General features: G+C 41.2%; 1 protein-coding gene across 2 annotated transcripts; it reads right to left on the reverse strand.

Annotated features, from left to right (window-relative positions):
* Positions 1-1149: 1149 nt before the first annotated feature.
* Positions 1150-9914, reverse strand: LOC131703224 (ubiquitin carboxyl-terminal hydrolase MINDY-1-like). 2 transcript variants are annotated; one of them, XM_059006229.1, is made up of 10 exons: positions 9704-9914; positions 8297-8580; positions 6940-7597; positions 6173-6230; positions 5676-5740; positions 4806-4964; positions 3445-3690; positions 2688-2903; positions 2245-2376; positions 1150-1822 (listed from the first exon to the last, which is right to left on the reverse strand). In XM_059006229.1, the coding sequence occupies exons 3-10, from the start codon at positions 7582-7584 to the stop codon at positions 1745-1747; spliced, it is 1599 nt and encodes a 532-aa protein (XP_058862212.1). In that variant the 5' UTR covers positions 7585-7597; positions 8297-8580; positions 9704-9914; the 3' UTR covers positions 1150-1744. The 2 variants fall into 2 exon arrangements, with proteins under 2 accessions (XP_058862212.1, XP_058862213.1); XM_059006230.1 differs by lacking the exons at positions 8297-8580; positions 9704-9914 and having other exon boundaries at positions 6940-8274.
* Positions 9915-13912: the final 3998 nt, after the last annotated feature.

The following is a 13912-nucleotide window of genomic DNA, read 5'->3' on the forward strand; positions in this document are numbered from 1 at the left end:
TTACATTTCGTCAAATCTTCCTCCCTCTCTCCCTGCTACGATATCTGTAAAAATGTGGGTGTGCCCCTTGAATTTCGGATTTGGCTGGAAAAGAGGAGTGTCTTCAGTGTTGCGCTGTGCCCGAGCTCTCCCGACGGGTCTGAGCAGCTCTGTGGGAATGACTGAGGGAAGAGAGAGATGGAGACAGGCCAGCAGCAGCCGCAGCTTCTGTTTCTTGTTCTGTGCATACAATCAATACAAATCTGCACTGTTAAACTCGGGTGTCCTGGTGATGCGAATCCAAGGCTGTAGTCTTAAACATCTCGCGGTTTCAGCACACATTGCACATCGCAGTAGCAGGCACAGGAGACATGCAGCTGTAATAAAATGACTTTAAGCTTGCCCGGGGTGGGTGGAGGAGAGAGGTGCTGAGAGAAGAAACTCGCAGGTCGTGTATTACAACTGCGAGAGAGAAAAACAACATCATCATTGTTTGATTTGTTCTTTGTTCAATGTCATACCAGAAGAGATGTCGCCCCCCGGACGTCACGTGTACAGCAGAACTAGCCTCGAGCAGGGGTGTCGAACCAGGGACGCAGGGTTTTCAGGTTTCCATTCCGACTTTAAGATCTCGGTTAACATCATCGATCTCATTATTTGTTCAATTGGACAGGTTTCATATTTTTCAAGGTCTTTTAGATTTGTAAAAAAAAAAAAAAAAAAAAAAAAATCACTTAATTCGATGTACGCGGCCTGTGAAACATTTCTGAGGCCAGGAGAGAAGCGTCAAATGTGGCCAATGAACCAACTAATTAGACCAGTTTAGTAATTGAGAGCTCAGTGGGGGGCCACGAACGCCAGAAGACACTGTGGCCCCCTCAAATGCAGAAGTGTGTGTGTGACACTGACACTGTGTCAGTCTCAGTGTGTGACTGTGTATGTGTGAGTGTGCATGACTGTGTCACAGCGTGTTTGTGACAGTGTGCGCGTCTCAGCGTCTGTGTGTGTGTGAAACTGATTCTGTCAGTCGTGATGTGTTTGTGTCTCAGTGTGTGTGCGTGTCACAGTGTGAGTTGAGTCTGTCTGTCTGTGTGTGTGTGTGTGTGTGTCTGTGTGTGTGTGTCCCTCAAATCTGCATCAAAGTTAACACAAACCAACACACCAAAAGTCTTTGTACTTTTCTAAACAATTATTTTAATTTTTCTAATTATTAAAACATAAAACACACACAATATATATAATTTGCATTATTAAATACAAAGCAACCTGGAGCCTGTGCTCCCAGTATAAGAAATGGCATTGCATTTTTTCATCTCCAGCGTTAACAGGGAGTGAACCCCCCCTCCAGATAGCTATTGTAAAAAGGCAAAGCCAGGGTTTTATTTGTGCTTGTAGAAGCTGTATACCTCGACAGCGCTGCTAAGCACTCTCTTCTAGTCTAGCTGCAACACAGGCACATATCCCGGGGGGGGGGATGCTGGGATCGAACACTGACCCCCCCCCTCGCCTGACCACACCATAGCCCTTTGTGAAGATCCTGCAGGAGGGATGTTCAGTCTGGCTGCTGGCAAATGCACTAAAAACAGTCAAGCCTTTGTGTTATGCCTGGCTTTATACTAAATTACATTTTTTTTTTTTTTTATTAAGTGAGAAAGGAATTCGGAGCACAAGCTCCAGCAGGACGGCAGTTTCAGGCCCCTCTTGTCCCCTCAGGATCTCATGCAGCGGTGGTTTTGGACGGGGAGGGAGGGAGGGAGGGAGGAGGCTACAAAATGGCACATTCCGAACTCTCTTTCTTTTCGGGACGCCTTCGCTCCGCTCCCTGCCGTGCCTGGGCCCTCAGCTGCAGAAAAAAAAAAACACACAACACAACAGCGATGACTTGAGAGCACTTTTGGGGAAAGCGTATCAATAGAATTTTTTCTGTGGCCAATTAGTGCCTGTGTCAGTAGCAGCAGGCTGTGTGGTCCAGTGGTTATAGAAAAGGGCTTGTAACCAGGAGGTCCCCGGTTCAAATCCCACCTCAGCCACTGCCTCATTGTGTGACCCTGAGCAAGTCACTTAACCTCCTTGTGCTCCGTCTTTCGGGTGAGACGTAATTGTAAGTGACTCTGCAGCTGATGCATAGTTCACACACCCTAGTCTCTGTGAGTCGTCTTGGATAAAGGAGTCTGCTAAATAAACAGTACTGGAGACACAGGGCTCAGACTCCACTCCGCGTGCCACAGGGATCGACGGCTACGTGGTGGTGGTGTGCTGACGTACCTGCTGTGACGATGGCTGTGGGGGAGGCTGCTGCTGCTGCTGGTACTCCTCCTCCTGTAGCTGCTTGGCTAAGTCGAGGTCGCTGAGTGGAGTCCCACGGTGCTGCTGTAAAGCCATGGCCACCATGTAATCCTGAGAGGAACCATTATTATTATTATTATTATTATTATTATTATTATTATTATTATTATTATTAATAATTATATTTAGCAGATGCTTTTATCCAAAGCGATTTACTAGGGGGGTGAACTCTGCATCATCAACAACTGCTGCTGCTGCTGCTGCTGCAGAGACACTTCCAATAGGAGCTTGTTTGTTTGACGTCTCACCCCCCCCTCTACGTGTTCTCCTGAAAGCCCACCTGTAATTCTGTTACAGTTTATAGGTCTAGTGATATTAAACTGCAGTTGCAATAGCAGATTGGTTTTCTCTCTCTCTCTCACCTGGTCGATCTGTCTCTGCTGCCCCGTGCCCTGTGCCCCCGTGGGCAGGCTCAGCTCCGAGGGGGCTGGCGCGGGGGCTGCCCTCTCCGGGGGGTGGCACAGGCGGAACTGGGAGTCGCAGAAGTTCCCGTCTCCCTCCAGGTTGTGCAGGCTCTCCCACACCACTGCCTCCTCCTGCAGGAAGCCCTGATCCGACACCAGCAGGTAAAGGTGCTCCTGCAGCCGGGACAGGGAACACGTTCCCATAAAAAAAAAAAAAAACATGCACACACGCGTGCACGCGCACACACACAAACACACTTACATACACGCACACACACACGCACAGAAACACACACGCACGCATACACACACATACACACCGTTCTTACAAAAACAGCACATTTCGAGAAACACAAGCAAACGGATAAGAATTCCTCTGAAGGACTAGGAACGGGGAATTGGTTTTTTAAAAAGAAATTAATAAAAATTGACAAAGACGAGGAAGGCGAAACCTTTTTATTGGACTGACTAAACAAGAATTAAAACAAGCGTTCGAGACCTCAGAGGTCTCCTCCTCTTCTTCTTGTGAAAGTCGAAAAGAGAGAGACGGACATTCACCTGAAGAAGACACCTCTGAGGTCTTGAAAAGTTTGTGATTTAAATAACCGTTTAGCTAGTCCAATGAAAAGGCATCTCACCTCTCCTTCTCTCCGCCCGTCACCTCTGGACTGACGTGGTTCCCCCCCTCCCCCCGGGCGGTGGGAGGGCGCCGTACCTTGTGCTTGATCATGGTGCTGAAATGATTGTTCCTGAAGAAGACGGAAAGCTCCCCCTCTTTGGCGGTGGCGCCGAGCTCGCACAAGCCGTGGTACGAGAGCTGCGTGGCCGTGGACTCCAAAAACTGCTCCGCCACCAGCCCCTCGCTGACCGCGCTGCTGTCCGCAGAGTGCTTGAAAGTGATGATTTTCTCCACCAGCTGGTTGTAGCTCAGCTTCCCCACCGCTTGAACCGTCTCTGGACTCTGGACAGGAGAGGGAAGGTATTGAAGGGGCACGATTACCATTTGCACTAGACTCGCCTGACCTCAGCACCACGTTACTGGATCCTCAGCTGATGCGCTATCCTTGCACTATTGCACTGCTAACATGGTCACTGTAGATATAACTTGCTGTGATCCTAACTGGCTGCATCCTAGTTCATACTGTATTCTATTATTATTATTTGTTTATTTAGCAGACGCCTTTATCCAAGGCGACTTACAGAGACTAGGTGTGTGAACTATGCATCAGCTGCAGAGTCACTTACAACAACGTCTCACCTGAAAGACGGAGCACAAGGAGGTTAAGGGACTTGCTCAGGGTCACACAATGAGTCAGTGGCTGAGGTGGGATTTGAACCGGAGACCTCCTGGTTACAAGCCCTTTTCTTTAACCACTGGACCACACAGCCTTCTATTCTAGTAGTGTTATTATTATACATAGCATCCTAGTTCATATTGTATTCTAGTAGTGTTATTATTATACACAGCATCCTAGTTCATATTGTATTCTAGTAGTGTTATTATTATACAGAGCATCCTAGTTCATATTGGATTCTAGTAGTGTTATTATTATACATAGCATCCTAGTTCATATTGTATTCTAGCAGTGTTATTATTATACATAGCATCCTAGTTCATATTGTATTCTAGTAGTGTTATTATTTGCACTTACTGTAAACTACACTGTATTTAAATATGAAGCTTGCACTGTAACCCTGTGCTGCCCTGTAACACCTGTGTGAGTCGCCTGGGATAACACGCTCAGGTGTGTCTTGTTATTAAACTCCTCGGGAGATCCAGGAATGCACCAAACTTATTTCCATCCCTGCCGATTTTCTATGAGCGAGTATCACAACAGAGATCAACAGGGGTGGAAATAAGACTCCTATTGCACAGCAGCGTCACCCATTCCAGGTTTTAATATGTGCCGCAGGGTACGGGTAACGAGCGCAGGAGTGTCAAACTCTTTGTAAAATAAAACTGTTACAATGATACCTGGTGCTGCGCGGGTGTTAAAGAAAGTTTGGATCAGAACCGCTGCGCCATGGTAACTTGAACCCGCAGAACCTGAGCTTGCAGACCGCAGCGCTGCTCACCTGGGGGTCGACGAGCCAGCCGTGGTACAGAGGGATGTCCAGCAGGTCAAAGACGATGCACTCGGGGGTGTACTCGAAATCCTCCACCCCGGTGAAGCGCACGTTCACATCCAGCCCGGTGGAGAGCTTGGGGAGGACGGCCACGGCGTCACTCAGGTTCTGAGGGGAGAGCAGGCAGGGAGGCAAGCAGGGAGGGAGGGAGGGAGGGAGGGAGGCAGGCAGGCAAACAGCTCAGGGTTTAGTCTCCATTCAGGGCTGAGTCAATTCCAATTATTATTATTATTATTATTATTATTATTATTATTATTATTAATAATAATAATAATAATAATAATAATAATAATTGGTCATTTAGCAGACACTTTTATCCATATACAGAGACTAGGGGGTGAACTCTGCATCACCAACAACTGCTGCTGTTGCAGAGTCGCTTCTAATAGGACCTTGTTTGTTTTACGTCTCATCCGAAGGACGGAGCACAAGGAGGTGAAGTGACTCGCTGAGGGTCACACACACAAGCACACACACACACGCGCACACGCATAGGGAGTCAGTGGCTGAGCCGGGATTGAACCTGGAGTCTCCTAGCATCAAGCCCCTTTCTTCAACCCTTCGTCTCCAAGACGCTTTGGATAAAAGCAGGGATGGAAAGAAGACTCCCATTGCATAGCAGTTTGATCCAATCCTGGTTTTACTATGAGCTTGTTATCTATACACAGTCGCTAATCAAGCTGGCATTAAAACCTGGAACAGGTGAAACTGCTACGCAAGAAGAGTCTTATTTTCATCCCTGTAAAAGCGTTTGCTAAATGACCAATTAATAAGGAACTAACTCATATAGCTGCTGCACTGGAGCGGTTTTGAACGTACCTGCTGAAAATTCAACTCCAGCCCTTTTGCCTTCTCTCTCGGTTTTGTAGCCAGAACACACTCTCCTGCCAAGAAAGAAACCAAAGTAATTCAGCAACTAGACAAAAGTAGAAAAGTAGCAACCTTAACACTTTATAGAGGTTTTATTATTATTTTTTTTTAAATGTTTGAACCTTTGCCAAAGTTCTTTCAAAGTTTTTTTTTTTTTAAACTGTTGTCTCTAAATATATATATATATATGAAAGCCAAATACAGGCCTTAAGCTGAAGGGAACACGAAACCACCGCTCTGAGGCTTGGAGCTTGGTTTCAGGAGACTGTAGGTTTCAGGTCACTGCGCGGCACACCAGGCAGGGAGACTTGGGGGGGTTTGATACAGCAAACCTCAAACTAGGTCTCCCGGGGGTCTCCTGGAACCAGCTGTTCCTGGGGGAGTGGGGGGGGGGGGGGGGGCAGCGGCTTGAAGCCTGAGGGACTCTCGGACACTCCCTCACTTACCCAGATGGGCCATCAGCTCTTCTGCACTGATGACTTCAGTCTGGGCAGGCAGCTTCGCCTGAAAAAAAATTATAAAGAAATAAAACAATAAATAAACAAAACTGACTTATTTTGATCCGTATCACAGAACCAGGTATCACAGAACAGAGATGATACCAGACATACAAGACTCTCTGTTGCACAACAGCGGGATCCATTCCTGGTTTTACTGTGGGTTCAATTATCATTATTCTTATTTATTATTACCTATACACACTGTGGCGAATCAAGCTCCTATTAAAACCTGGAATGGGTGACACTGCTATGTAGTGTTATTATTATACATAGCATCCTAGTTCATATTGTATTCTAGTAGTGTTATTATTATACAGAGCATCCTAGTTCATATTGTATTCTAGTAGTGTTATTATTATACACAGCATCCTAGTTCATATTGTATTCTAGTAGAGTTATTATTATACATAGCATCCTAGTTCATATTGTATTCTAGTAGTGTTATTATTATACAGAGCATCCTAGTTCATATTGTATTCTAGTAGTGTTATTATTATACACAGCATCCTAGTTCATATTGTATTCTAGTAGAGTTATTATTATACATAGCATCCTAGTTCATATTGTATTCTAGTAGTGTTATTATTATACATAGCATCCTAGTTCATATTGTATTCTAGTAGTGTTATTATTATACATAGCATCCTGGTTCATATTTGCTCACCTTTTCCACCCCCCCCCCCCCCTCCCTCTCTCTCTCTCTCTCTCCTTACCTTCCAGCGCAGAAACAGGATGTTCATAATGGCCAGCAGGGGGCAGGGTCCGTTCTCGCTCTGCGTCACGATGGGGGTCTTCTTTCCCTTCCAGCTGATCCATTTCACGAAATAGTAGGCAGGCATGGGGTCAGTGGCTGAGCAGCAAGCGGCAGCTGCAAGGGCAGAAGCAACAGGGGCACTGGAAGCCCCTTCATCAACAGATTCCCCGTCCTTGCTGCTCAGCCCGCAGCATGAAGACGCTGGTTCCGACCCGCTTCGGGCATCCTGGCTCTCACAGTGATCCGGAGAGGGGACGGACACAGAACCGGGACCGGCAGACTGACTGGAGCGGTCCCCATCGCCCGAGACCTCGGAGGCTGGCTGCAGGCCGAGTCTCTCGACCTCTCCGGGTCTGAAAGGTCCAGAATCCGCTTCCACCCGCTCCTTTTCCGCCTCTTTGCTCCTGCTTTCCTCTCCGTCTCGAGAGGAGCTCTCCGCGGGCTTTGAATCTTTTACACCGGGGGTATCCGGGTCTCCACAGGCTTCGCTCAACGTTGCGTCCTGCTGGGCATTTTGTCCCTTCTTGGTTGCCATACCTTCTTTGTATCCCACCTTCCCAGCATCCCCTGTTACACCTTCTGCTTCACTGCACTGATCTGCCATAGCTTCCACAGCTCTGTTTTGTACACAGACACTTTTTTGGAATCTCCTTTAAACCAAACTCTCTGGCTCTATAACTTGCTCCTGGTTTGAAACAATTCGCCTGGCGAATGTATCACTTTTGTATTATTAAAATAATAGATTAGATAGTGTATCATACAGTGTATATTCAAAAAAAATAATAATTTAAGTCCTGAGTTAAAATTATTCCAAATGTTTTCAACTATCCAAAATACTGGACGGATTTAAATGGCTTCAGTTCAAACAGTCATATGCTCTCACTGGACGGCTGTAACGTAAATAATTGTCAACAACAGACCAATGCAAAACTATAAATCCGGTAAAGGGGTCAAAAACGTATCTAATAATAACCGTTTCCCCATTTAAGAATTTATTATTAGAATTATTTTAGTACTTTACAGTACCTGAATATCGGATCAGTAATTAAAAAAAAAAAAAAACAAGATTACTTACAGGAAATATCAAACCTAAAAACCGTATGAAACATATAAATAATACACAAAGATTATTTAAATGTTACTTATCAATTTTTAAAAACTAAAAAAAAAAAAAAGAGGGACACATTTGCCCTTAACCGTAATTATTTTAGCAGCCTAATAGAAAAAATTACTCACCACTATTTTGAGACAATTCTATTAAACTTTATACTAAATTATAAAAATCTCCCCCCCCATCCCCCTCCCCAAGAACCTACCCAAATTATTTTTTGAATGAAGAAAGCATTACGTTAAGCACATCTCACAGTATTGCTCGAGTCACATTAATAAGGGTTGATCAAAACCCTTCCCTGTTTACACTATAACTCCATGTTTCAGACTCGGCTGCGTTGTAACTGGTCTTCGCTGGTTGCAGGTCTTTTAATTGTGCAGCTGCGTTCCTACTGGATAAAGCAGCAGGCCGATGTTATCACACAGCAGGACTGGACTCGTTTTATCCAACGCTGGTGCACTGTTGCTGAAGAACTGGAGGCGTACTCTCCTGTTTTGAAATAAACACAAATAAACAACGTAACTCTCTCCATAGAGAGTTTTGCCTGAACCTCCTTGTGAAATGAGATGTGTATCTCAAGGGATCTATCCTGGTTAAATAAAACACATTAGAAAACACACACACACACACACACACAAAAGTGGTTAGGGCTCTGGACTCTTGACCGGAGGGTCGTGGGTTCAATCCCAGGTGGGGGACACTGCTGCTGTACCCTTGAGCAAGGTACTTTACCTAGATTGCTCCAGTAAAAACCCAACTGTATAAATGGGTAATTGTATGTAAAAAATAATGTGATATCTTGTAACAATCCTAAGCCGCCCACGGGCGTGTAGTTACCATGGCGTCAAAAACCAATAAATACCTTCACTGTTTGTTTTCAAAACACACTTTCCCTTGACAAAGGCGTGTTACATCCCGAAACACTGGGAACCTATATATAGACACACACAGTGTTTCAAAACGCATTCCACAGATGCCTTTTGCAGAAGGAATATGAAATCGCTATTTTTATACAGTGACCCCGACAGCCCGTCTGTGGTACAGTACCGATTAAAGACACAAGTGCTTCCGTGCATTTGCTTTGAACAACATCGCTTTTTGACAATCATTTCATGTTCCGAGTTGTGTTTAGATATATTTGTCTTTAGCGTGTGTATTATTATTACACGTGACTGTTTCGTGGAAAAGTTTGACGACAAAAAGCAATTAAACATACAGTCAAGCCACCGTATATCACTATTATTATCATTATTATTATTATCATTATTATTATTATTATTATTATTATTATTAATAGTAGTAGTCGTAGTATACGCTAGAGTGAGTTAATTGTGTAATACCAACACTGCCATGACAAGCATTATTTCGAAATAAACGATTCTACCCATGACTCGAATTATATATATATATATATATATATATATATATATATATATATATATATATATATATATATACACACACACGAGGAAACCTAAGCACCGAGTGCTTTTGACGTGTTATACTTTTCGTTAGAGAAAACATATGTTTCGAAAGAAATGTCAGACTTGTGTCAACACTTAGTCTTGTTTTGGTTTTACATTATCGTAACGTTGCAATAAAACACACTTACCGTTGTCGTTTCGGGTTTTGCGTTCGCTTTCCGTTGTCCTTTTTTCAAATTGTATTTTTTATTTTTTTTTAAACGCTTTGGTTATGGTTGTCGGGCGACCAAAACGATAAACAATAACAATAACGAAGAATTGCTTAAATAATATTTAGCAATTACGCCCAAAGAAAGTTACGTGTGATGAGAATGTCCGCGTTGTTGTTTGTGAGTGGCGGCGCTTGGCGGTGGGAGGAATGAATTGCAATCTTTAAATCACAGACACCAGAACAGGTGTTTCAAAGAATTCTGTCCCCCCCCGTGGAAACCAGTTCCGCCCCCCTCGCCAGTAATTAAAACGTTTCCTCTGGTGAAAAAAAAAAAAAAGAAAATGGTCACGTAATCGGGCAGATATAGAGTAACCCTTATCCTTAACCTAACCTTAACCTTAGAAAAAGAGTTTTCACTTCGGGATTCGGCCAAAACAAAACTGATTTCCATGTGGCACGCAACGCCTGGAGGCCTCCGATAACAGTTTTGGAACTTGAAAGATAATTCAAATTAAAAGAAAGTGAAGCTGATGAAATACTTATCTCGAATAAGACCAACCTGTTATAAAACTACCAAGAACCCCTTTATACACCCTCCCATATCAACAATAGCTGTGTTTCCTGGGGTTAAGTGCACATTGGTGTACTGTACAGATTGGTCCTGGGGGGTAGACACTCACTAATATATATATATATATATATATATATATATATATATATATATATATATATATATATATATATATATATATATATATAACATTAAATAAATAAACAAAATTCATTCAAAAGTTGTGCATGCTGTTGCGCTGGGGAGGCCAAATCTAGACTGATCCTCAGAGCCAGCATTGCATGATATAATAAAAATATAAGTTTATGTAAAGTAGTGTTAATTAGAATTAGTACAGATTCAAAGATATAAGTAAAAATGATGTCACAATATATAGAACACCATTACATCATGTAAGAATAAATCATGAATTTGAATGTAAACAATAACAAGTAGTTGTCATGCCGTCAAAAACCTATAAATACCTCCAATGTTTTGATTCAAACACAGGCTCCCTTGAGAAAGATATGTACAACATATCGAAACGTTGGGCAGCTGGCTCTTTGAGCTAATATATATATATATATATATATATATATATATATATATATATATATATATATATATATATATATATATATATATATAATTGAAAGCATATGAAAGAAAGGGTTTTTAAAAAATGTACACAAAGGGTTTATATATATATATATATATATATATATATATATATATATATATATATATAAAACTCACTTTTAATTTTTAACAACTAATTTTACCAACGCACAGTATGTGACCCATGAGCTCACGCGCACACATTGTTAGATGGCGGGGTACACGCGCCTACATAACCAGACAGTTTCATCCCTGGTTTTAGTCTGGTTTCAGTCTGGTTTTGGTGCGGTTTTGGTCTGGTTTTAGACACAAGTCTGGACGGGTTTTTTTTTTTTTCAATATGGTTGTCGAATTGTTGTCCCTCTGTGTCGTCCCTCTGTCCGTTGGCGCGCTTTTCGTGGCGGCGCTGTGGATCTGTTGCGGCGCGCGAGGGAGCCCGCGCGCTGAGGTAAGGAGAGAGACAACAACATATAAACCGGTTTTAAATTATTATTATTATTATTATTATTATTATTATTATTATTATTATTATTATTTTAATGCCAACAAAACATAACACGAAGAACATTACTAAACATTTCTCTGTGAAACTCATTTCTGTATCACGTACAAGTCTTTTTTTAATTTTCAATTTATTTATTTATTTATTTATGTATTTATTTATTTAAATCCAGCCTCACGAGCCACACTTACAGCAGTACAGAAAATAAATCCCTAACAAATAAATAAATAAATAAATTTTAAAAATAAATGTATTTTGTACAAGAAAGTAGCTTTTCTCATTTAAAATCTATTTTTTTAAAATGCTTGGGCTTCACGGGGTTAAATTAAAAAACACAACATTAAAAAAAAGCCTTTTACATCCTTTTCCTTTCTTTTTTTTTAAAAAAAAAGTCCCCCGATTTTTTTATAGACGGGATTAAATTAAATTATATTTTTCACGGAGTAATATTTCTTTAGCTCAGTTTTAAAGTAAAAAAAAAACAACCTTATAAATTCATATTTCTGAATAAATAATGTTGCCGATCGTTTTATTAAATTAACAACGAATTGTGCTCCTTTTGTTTAAAGGAGCATATTACAGCCCCACTTTGTAGGCGCACCTTTATTATTATTATTATTAATTTCTTAGCAGACGCCCTTATCCAGGGCGACTTACAATTGTTACAAGTTATCACATTATTTTTACATACAATTCCCCATTTATACAGTTGGGTTTTCACTGGAGCAATTTAGGTAAAGTACCTTGCTCAAGGGTACAGCAGCAGTGTCCCCCCACCTGGGATTGAACCCACAACCCTCCAGAGCCCTAACCACTATGCCACACTGCTGCCCTACATTGAGTGTAAATGATCAAGGAAGGATAAAGAGACTCACCCAAAAACCTTTAGAAAAATAACAAAATAAAGAGATGTACAATGGACTCCATTTCCTTTTCACAGAAGCTACATGAAGCCAAGATACGCGAGTTGTGTTTACTAACTGTGTCATTAGCGGGGTAGAGATTCTGTAAACATTTTAAAATGCATTTCTCTATATTATTAATACAATATTTAAATGTATACAATATTCATTATAATGGCGTTACTACAATTATAATATTAACGTTTTGCCATATTCACCAAATTCAGTCCTTTTATTATAATAAATAAATAAATAAATAAATAAATAAATAAACATTGCAAAATATTTGTTAAGTTTAATAACAGTGACTGAATTTGCATGATTAAAAAGTTTTGTAGTAAAAGCTGATACAGGATCACATTGTTTTCTGTTGTTTGTTTTTGTTAGTTTCAATGAAATTATCGTTATTATGTTTTAACAGTTAAATGATCACTAATTTTCTTTTTTTATGTATTAAAGGAAAATAGAAAACAGCATGGATCTCGATCATCTGGTAAGCATGCTTCCAAAAAGTATATTTTATTTATTTCTTAGCAGACGCCCTTATCCAGGGCGACTTACAACTGTTACAAGATATCACATTATTTTTTACATACAATTACCCATTTATACAGTTGGGTTTTTACTGGAGCAATCTAGGTAAAGTACCTTGCTCAAGGGTACAGCAGCAGTGTCCCCCTACCTGGGATTGAACCCACGACCCTCCGGTCAAGAGTCCAGAGCCCTAACCACTACTCCACAAAGAATGATATTGCTGATGTATATTGGGGTCCAAATAGATAACTAATACAAAATAATGAACAACTACATTAATTTTAAATCATTTTAATGAAGCTTGTTAGAGTCTGCACTGTATTACCCCACTGAATTGACAAACGTCCCTGAAGACATCTTCCAACACCTTGTGGGACCGATGCCATGTTGCGTCAAGGCTGTGATCGTGGGCAAATGGCGGCATAACCCGACAAAGGAGCAGGTCCGAATAAAGTGGCTAGAAAGTCCAGTCAATTCTCATTAAAACTAATTAGGGCAGCAGTGTGGAGTAGTGGTTAGAGCTCTGGACTCTTGACCGGAGGGTTGTGGGTTCAATCCCCAGTGGGGGACACTGCTGTTGTACCCTTGAGCAAGGTACTTTACCTAGATTGCTCCAGTAAAAACCCAACTGTAAAAATGGGTAATTGTATGTAAAATAATGTGATATCTGTATAATGTGAAATAATGTATAATGTGATATCTTGTAACAATTGTAAGTTGCCCTGGATAAGGGCGTCTACTAAGAAATAAATACTAATAATAATAATTTGGATTTAAACTAATTTCCTAATACTGTGCACAGCAAACTATAATAAAATTTACTGATGATGAGACAGATTTTGTTTGTAGCTGGTCGCTTGAAATTCATATTCATGAGAGTTGACTGTACAGCTATGGCCAGAAGTCTTGCATCACCTAGAAAATAATACCCCCCCCCCCAAAAAAAAAAAAAAAAAATCTTTTCTTTTAACATCATGTTATCAAAGAAACTACAAAATGATAAATCGCAAAAGTCTACCGGAAGCCATAACAGTAGTACAGTAGATTTAGATTTCGAAATGCCACATTTGTTCAATTTTT

This window comes from Acipenser ruthenus, chromosome 32 (genome assembly GCF_902713425.1).
Source record: "Acipenser ruthenus chromosome 32, fAciRut3.2 maternal haplotype, whole genome shotgun sequence".
Taxonomy (NCBI): domain Eukaryota; kingdom Metazoa; phylum Chordata; class Actinopteri; order Acipenseriformes; family Acipenseridae; genus Acipenser; species Acipenser ruthenus.

Bases quoted from the DNA above. Each gene is read 5' to 3' on its own strand.
- LOC131703224 (XM_059006229.1), bottom strand. From the start codon at position 7,584: ATGGCAGATCAGTGCAGTGAAGCAGAAGGTGTAACAGGGGATGCTGGG. The intron at 3,691-4,805 runs GTGAGCAGCGCT...TCTCCTGTCCAG, and splicing joins GCTGGCTCGTCGACCCCCAG to AGTCCAGAGACGGTTCAAGC. The intron at 2,904-3,444 runs GTACGGCGCCCT...TCCCGGCTGCAG, and splicing joins GCACCATGATCAAGCACAAG to GAGCACCTTTACCTGCTGGT.